Source organism: Morone saxatilis, unplaced genomic scaffold, assembly GCF_004916995.1.
Source record: "Morone saxatilis isolate NCDOM2014 unplaced genomic scaffold, NCSU_SB_2.0 Contig16, whole genome shotgun sequence".
NCBI lineage: Eukaryota > Metazoa > Chordata > Actinopteri > Moronidae > Morone > Morone saxatilis.
The window spans coordinates 159664-167870 of NW_023339718.1; the positions used below are offsets into that span (position 1 = coordinate 159664).

Sequence of the window (8207 nt, forward strand, 5' to 3'; positions counted from 1 at the left end):
ATCATCATCACCACCTTCTTCCTCACCGCCCACGTCTTGGTTGTGGTTCTCCACGTCTTCGATGATGGACTGGAGGAGGGAGCGTCGTGAGGCCACGGAGGTGTTTCCTCCAATGCTCTTTCTTGACCGGAGAGGGGTGGAGCCAGAGGGCGCCGATTTAGGTGTCGAGGCTCCAAGAACCTCGAAGGAGTTGTCAAATTGACTCCTCAACTCCTGCCTATCTTCATCATCATCATCATCATCGTCACCTTCACTGTCATAAATCACCGCTGCTCTTTTCTTCTTGGTAGCAACAATAGAATCATTCATTGACTCGTCCATTTCAGAGGCATCGACGCTGTTGAGGCTTCGTCCGAGTGCTTCCTTATGTTCTCTCTCACAAAGGGATTTATTTACATCAAAGCTCCCCTCCATCTGCAGCTGTGAAAGCAACTTCTTCTCCTCTGCTTCGGTCTCTTCGTGATCTGGGACATCGTGGTCTGAGAACATGTCACTGTCCTCAAGCTGTAAATTGAAGTTGCCCTCAAAGGACTCCAACCCGGTGCTGACTCTGGACGACGCGTCTGCTTTGAAGCTTGAATTGGAAGCTTGCAAGACAGAAAGTCTTTTGTTCTGCAGGGGTGTGCCATGTGAAAGCCCCAAATCCATCTTGGAGTCGTATTTTGAGTGTGAAGATCCGTTTAGCGGTTGTTCATCTTCATCAACCGCTGTAACGTACGGCAGACTGATGTCACCTGCTGAAGCAACTGCAGCCTCAGACGTTGCAGACTCGTCCATTAGTTCCTGAACGGAGACATCGGCTGAATCACCTGTTGCAGCATCAGCGGCCTCCGACAGCACCAAAGAGTCTTCGATCACCTCCAGAGGAGAAGATCCTTCCAAGTAATTCAGCTCCTGCTTGACAGACTGATGTTCTGGGGAATCCAGGTCCTGCACCTCCTGAGGAGAAGATGCTTCCAAGTAACTCCTCTCCTGCTTCACTGACTGGTGTTTTGGGGAATCCAGCTCCAGCTCATCAAACTTCTCTTGGCTTACTGTTACAGCAGGTTGTTCTTCTGTCACATATTCATCTGCAGTCAGATCAATAACTCTGTCACTCAGATTCTGTTGGCCATCCTCCTTGCTAGAACTAGACTGGTCCAGATCCACTACAATCGGTGACCCGTTGACGTTGCTGTCATGTTGTGGATAGGGAGGACTTGGCGTTGGATTTCTTGTTTTTTTGTCATGAGACTGGTCTCTGTTGTTGTTCTCCACAGGTTGTCTGAGCCAAGCTGGTTCTGTACTTGTTGTCATGTTCTCTGCCAGCTGCATCTGCAACTCTGACTCTGCCTTCATCAGCTCCTGGGCCTTCTGGACCCTCCCTTCGATGTAGTGGTGCGCCTCTTGGTCCTCCGGGGACTCGTCATGGTTGACATCGAGAGAAAACATGAGGTCGTGGTCAGAGATTCCAAACATCTCCATGGCGTGGAGGTGGGCAATGTGTTCGTCCAGCTCCGGGTCTGTCCGCCGGTGTCTGGAGTGCAGCGCCTGAAGCTGCAGCTGGGTGGACGAAGACCGCGTGTCCTCCAGAGTGAAGAGCTCCTTCAGCTCCTGCTTGCTGAAGTACCGAAAAGGGTTCTTTTTGTCTCCGGTATTCTGTCTGATGAGGGAGTCTTTGAAAACCTGCCGTCTGTAGATCTTCTCCTCCACCGTCCCGCAGGTGATGAGCCTGTAGATGACGACGTTTTCAGTCTGGCCGATGCGGTACGCCCGGTCAACAGCCTGGGCATCTGTAGCTGGGTTCCAGCTGGGATCGTAGATCACGACTCTGTTTGCTGCGGTCAGAGTGATGCCAACTCCTCCAACCTGTGTGGTGAGGAGGAAGACGGAGTATCGCTCGTCGGTCTGGAACAGAGTGATGCGCCTCTCTCTCTCTGCAATCTGTGTTATTGTGCCGTCCAGTCTGATTACTTTGAAGCCTCGGTGGCCCAGGATGCGTTCGATGATGTCGAGCACTTTCCTGTAATGAGCAAAGACGAGTGTGCGGTGGCCATCTTGTCTGAGCTTTTCAAGAAGTGCAAACAAGAAGACGAGTTTCCCAGATTCAGATATTAGGGTGTCGTCGGGGATGTTAGCGATGCCGTGAGCAGCGTCTGTCTCCATGTCGTCATTCTGATGACTCTCAGCTGTACTTTCCTCCAAGCCTAACTTTGCGATGGCTGCAGCAGAGAGCAGTCTTGGGTGGTCACACAGCTTTTTCAGGATGTTTAATTCAGCTAGAGGTGATCTGGTGGTCATGAGCAGCTCCTTGATGTGGTCCAGTGAAAGGAACTGCCTGTATATGTCTTCCTGAACCGCACTCAGGTAAGTCCAGACAATCAGGTCGTTCTTTCTTGTCAGCGTGGGCATGACAGCTCCAGAGTCTTTCGGTGGGTTTGGGACTTGGCTGTCTTTGTCGTCTGAATAATCCTCTTTGCGCTGATGTGTGCCGTTCATTTTGTTTTTCTGCACTTCTGCTTTTGTCCTGCGGAGGAAGTAGGGTTTGATTATGGCCATGAGGTTCTCAGACATCCGGAAACCGAGAGCCTTTTCCCCCGGCGTGGCATCCTTCTCTCGGGCACGGGTGATGGGGTTCTCATACTCTGATTTAAAAGTTTTAGCCGTGCCGAGGAGTTGGCCTTGGCAAGCAAAGTCGAAGAGAGCCCACATTTCTCTCAGGTTGTTCTGGACCGGAGTACCTGTGAGAAGAACTCGATTCTTCGAAGGTATGGCGCTGGCACTTTTGGCTGTTTTGGTGGTTGAGGTTTTTATCTTGTGTGCCTCATCCAGAATCATGTAGTCCCATGTGAACTCTTTGCCGTGGTATGACGACAACTGCTGCCAGTTATTAATGAGCATAGTGTAGGTGGTTATGATGACGCCTCCCCTCCTCTGAACTTTCTCCAAATTCCTGGTCCTCTCTCCTTTGCTGGTGCCGTGAAACTCCTTCACCCTCATGCCAGGAGTCCATTTGGCAAACTCCTTGGTCCAGTTTGTGATGAGTGAAGTTGGCATGACGAGCATCGTGTGTTTAACCAGCTCGTTATCGTACATACCCGAGAGGAATGAGATCACCTGGATGGTTTTACCGAGGCCCATGTCATCCGCCAATATCCCCCCTTTAAGACCATCTCTGTAGAGGCTGTATAAGAAGGCCACTCCATTTCTCTGGTAGTCATACAGCTTGTCATATAAACCTTTGAAAAGCATTAAACCGCTTCCGTTTACATTGACAAACTCTTCGTCTTCTTCCTCAGAGTCGTTCTGAGAAATAAGTTCTTCAATTTTCTTTATCCTGCTTTCCAGTTTTTGAGTCTGGTGGATGTTGTACGCCGACTTGAAGAGCTCCAGCGCCTTTTTTATGTCTCCTTGTCGGGCAACATCTTTACCATCTTGGATGAATCTGTAAGAAGAAAACACATCAGAGGTCGCTATTTAGTAGAGCAGATGTTAGAGACTGCTGAAGGTTGCGAACGGATCCTTGTTCTGGCCAGCTGTGCGATAAAGAAAAACATCAAGGTACAATTTAGACATTTTAGCTGCAAATAAAGAAGATTAATCACACGACAAACTATCTCAGAAACATCTTTTTCAATAGTTTGAAGGTGCTGTGGTGAAGGGCAGGTTCTGAATTGGGACTTTTTACTTAAATAATAACATAAATGATGAATTGATTGATAGTTTCAGCTCAGCTGCTGTCACAGATATAACACAGAACGTGTGGATTTAAATTACCACTACTGTCAGGAAAAACAGGCCTGTTAACCTAAATGTACTTATTTAGTTTTATTTATAACGTATTTAAATGTGTACATTGTTTTACTGATGATGAAGTTGATGAAGATGTTTTATCAGATGTATTGACCTGTTTCGACGTGATGATCAGTGAAAATGCTCAGGAACGTTCATTAATGCACAAAGTGACGGGACATCGAGAGTTCAGTGTGAACTGAACAAAGGTCAGAGAGTGACAGCAGAAGGTACGGTGCTGTAAAAGTGTTTATTTGCATTTAGAGACGTGAGATCTGATCACAGGAGCTCAGTGGAGACTCGTTCTAACGCCAGCTGTACACTGACGTACTGAAAGCTGTCGAATTGTGATCGGATCATCCAAGAGGAATGTTTATATCAGCTGTAAAAGAAATCACTTAAAACACATATATGTTTGGATGGGACTTTAATTACAGGGCTACCAACTAAAACAGGCATTTTGTGGCTGTAGTTAGTTGTATTACCTGTGGTATGCTTCCATCTTGTCATCTGTATCCATGGACAAAGACCTGCGGAGACAGAGTCGGGGTTAGAAACACATTTACAGACATCAAACACACAGAAAGCATCAACAGACTCGGTTTCATTTTCCCTCAAAGCTCAGCGGCCAAAGCAGAAAATAAAATCAACCTGATTAACTCCCATAATGTGAGCAGTTTATATGATAACGCCGCAGAGAACAACAAGCACTGAGACGCTTCACTAAAGGAAAAACTCCACTGGCGTCAGATAGTTTAAATTACAACTTTGAGACATTTTAAAGGCCGAATGTGTGAATGAAACAAGAAGGGAGGCACAATATAGTTTTTATCCAGCGATACAATAACCGATAATTACGTGTTTCTCGTTGTGGATAACTGATAATTTCCTCATTATTGTATTTTAAAGACATTAACAACCTGTAGTTTTAACACCTGAAGGTGAGAAAGGCACTTCTGACTCTGTTCATCAGAAAATATGACTGATCGAAAACATCTTATTGTGACAGATTCTGTGATGTGATCGTCCATTAGTGAGGAAATGATCATCAGTTCATAATCAATAACTTATTACTCATAAACACGGCACCTTTAATAAACTTATTAAAACGATGAGGTGAACTACATTATAATGTTTGTCACATTTTATTTTTATTCATTTGTGCAGCTCCTTCAAAAAAGATAAGATAGAACATAAATTAATTATTATTATTATTAGGTTTTTTATTTTAAATGTGCATTTTACTTTTAATTAAACGTCCATGACTTTTATTAGTGTCACTTGAAGTCACTTTTTACTGTAACATAGACTTTGTGTGTGTTGTTGTGTTGTGTATTGTTGTGTATAGTCTGTGTTGACATGTGCTAGTGCCAATAAAGAGGACAATAAAGTGAATGAATCTGATTATTAACCAATAATTTAACAGCTATAATTTATTTATGTGGATAATTTACAATAATATATATTTATTATTATTGTTACGATAATTATTTGCAATGCCAGTAACAAACTACATTTTATAAGAGGTCACAAGATAAAAAGGTTGAGCCATTAATAACAGCTGATTATATAATGATTTTATGTAATATTTTAATATATAAAGTAACTAAAGCTGTTTCAGTGAAGTAACGTTACTTCAGTAAATGTACTAAGTTACTTTACAGCAGTGGAAAACAATAAAACACTCAATAAAAGCGTTATAATGATTAATATTACAGTTAAAAGTTAAGATATAAAGATCATTTAAACACAAACAGCAGCTAGCACAAACAGCTAGCCTCCAATCAATGTTAACAGGCGGCGCTGTTAGCATTGGAGCTAACTGTTAGCTTCACTTACTTTTCCAGTTTGTCGGAAACTTCCTCGACGTCGCCGTTTCGTTGACAAACTTCCATCCTGACAATGTGAGCTTCTCCCCGGCACGAAGAGGCGAACTCACCCCGGAGAATAAACTCTTTATTCGGATTAAAAATGTGAAACTGACCGACTGCTGCTGCGTTCAAGGACCAGGAAATCTCTGTTTGAACGCACAGCTGCTTCCCCCGCCATTTCCTCACAGCCAATCAGAGAGAGCGCTGTAGTGACGTCGCGACGAGGTTGTCCAATCGGAGAAAATGACGTCTACAGTGGGGCGGGACCATAGCAGAGCTCAGCCAATGAGCAGCGTCGGGGCCAGGCAGGAGGAGGAGCTGTATTAAAGTGAGTTTGAGGTTTTACATAAAATATATAAAGTGTAGATAAAATATATAAAGTGTAGATAAAATATATAGTGTAGATAATATAATATAAAGTGTAAGAAAAATATATAAGTTAGATAAAATATAAAGTATAATAATATTATAAAGTATGAGATTAAATATATAGTGTAATATAATATACATGTGTAATAAAATATATACAATGGATAAATATATATGTGAGATAAAGATATAAGTTATATAAAATAAAGTGTAGATTAATATATAAATGGAGATAAAAATATACAGTGGTAGATAAATAAAAAGTGGGAGATAACATCATATAAAGTGTCGTAGGACATATATAAAGGTGTACCGTAAAATGATCGTGTGAATAACATATATGAAAAGTGGGAGATAAAAAATATAGCGTGAGATAAAATATATAAAGTATAAGATTACAAATATATAAAGTGTAGTAAAATCATAAAGTATAGATAAATATATACAGTGGTGTAGATCAAAATTCGTAAAGTGTAGATAAAATAGATTAAAGTGTAGATCAACTATAAATGTATAGATAAATATATACAGTGTAATAAATATATAAAGTAGCATAACTATAAATGTAGATAAAATATATAAAGTGGGATAAATACTATAACGTGGAGATAAAATATTAAGTGTAGATTAAAATATATAACGTGTAGATAAAATATAAAGTAGTTAAAAAAATATAGAAGTGAAATAGAATATTATAAACGTGCATAAAAGGGAAATGTTCCTATTTAATGAACAGTTGAATGACTTGCAAATAAATAACTCATAAAAAATGATTCATGATTTACACCCAGGTGGATACCAGGAGTAATCAGCAATCTATTGGAGATTGATTGTTCTATCTAGTTCATATATTTCAAATATATTTACAGCAGCAAATATATGTAACTTGTACGCGTTAATGTAAAGCTGGTGATTTAATTGTGTCACAATAGGAAACTTAATGTCACTGAACATATATGAAACATGTTGGTCTGTCGCTGTGAGCTAAAATATTGACGATTCCCCCAGATGAACCAGATATCCACTTTCACTGGGACATCGTCCTGACGAGTCTCATCTGCTGGCTTTTATTATTAATGAGTCAGACGCACTCAACAAGGAGAGTTCGAAGTTCAACCTCATGATGAACCAGGTCTATTTTTTCAAGACTTTAGGTGTATTTTACAGGACTGACTGCCTGATTCTATATAGGCTTACCTATCCAAAGCAGAATTAAACGTGATTCCTGTAAAATCCTTACAAAGATTTCATTCCGATTAAAACAAGTTATTTGTTCCGGTTCACTGAGCAAAGTTAAGGCTCACTGAAGCGGTTCTGTTCTGTAATGAAGGATTTATGTTATCTGACCTATTACCAGTTAACAGTAGTTTGTTACATAAGAAAAGCATTTCTTGTCATTCGGCGAGATCCTTTGTTAATACCAACCTATCAGACCTGCAGACTGAGCCTCCTTACTGAATATCCACAGGCAGTATAAGCGGAGGTTGTTGAGGTTTTCTCATCGTGTATGGGAACAGCTACGATTACAGAAAGACGACATGGATTGGTGAAAGGTGATGTGAGTATCAAATGTAACGCCCTCACATTCTGGTCACTATCCCGCTGTTACAGTTCAGCCGCACACATGCTATTCCCTCCACGTGACGTACAATCCACATAATACTAAAGATAAAGTGAGAATTTACACACTGACATAATGCAGATTTGTTGCTTTTACAGACGGTACGGAATCGTCGACTTCGTACTATCACACACACAGAATCCAAGAATATCCACACAGAGAGCCAAACTTCGTCCCACTGTCAGGGAGTTCTCATGAAACCACCCTCAGTTTCTAGATGTAGAAATGATAAACTACAAAAAAACTGCGTACCCTTCTCAATAACGGTATATAATAAAGAAGCATTTGAGGATATTCGATTCTTATTCGCACCCAATTAATGGCGATGCAGTGTTCAGTCAAGCGGGTTGTGCGCCAGCCCTCTGACACAAACACCGAGCTGTTGCTGATCGATTTCACTCAGAGTACAGGAGCGTCTCCAGAGCTTGACCGAGCGGCGAAGACTGAATCTCTTCTCCACTTGGCGTTGATGGACGGCCTGCGCGGCCCGGTTCTTCACAGGTACACGCTGGATACTCAGGATACACCTCTCTGAGGACACACACATTATGACCCAGGTGATCTCACTGCGGTAT

At 41.8% G+C, this 8207-nt stretch overlaps 1 protein-coding gene across 1 annotated transcript in view; it reads right to left on the bottom strand.

The window, feature by feature from the left end:
• The window catches only part of ercc6l (excision repair cross-complementation group 6-like), a 6704-nt gene extending 896 nt beyond the window's left edge, over positions 1-5808 (bottom strand). The window contains exons 1-3 of the mRNA XM_035658085.1: positions 5611-5808; positions 4257-4301; positions 1-3424 (exon numbers count right to left, since the gene is read on the bottom strand). The exon at positions 1-3424 is cut by the window's left edge and continues 896 nt beyond it. Coding sequence (XP_035513978.1) covers positions 1-3424; positions 4257-4301; positions 5611-5666 — 3525 coding nt within the window. The 5' untranslated portion in view covers positions 5667-5808. The remainder of the gene's footprint in view (positions 3425-4256; positions 4302-5610) is intronic.
• Positions 5809-8207: the final 2399 nt, after the last annotated feature.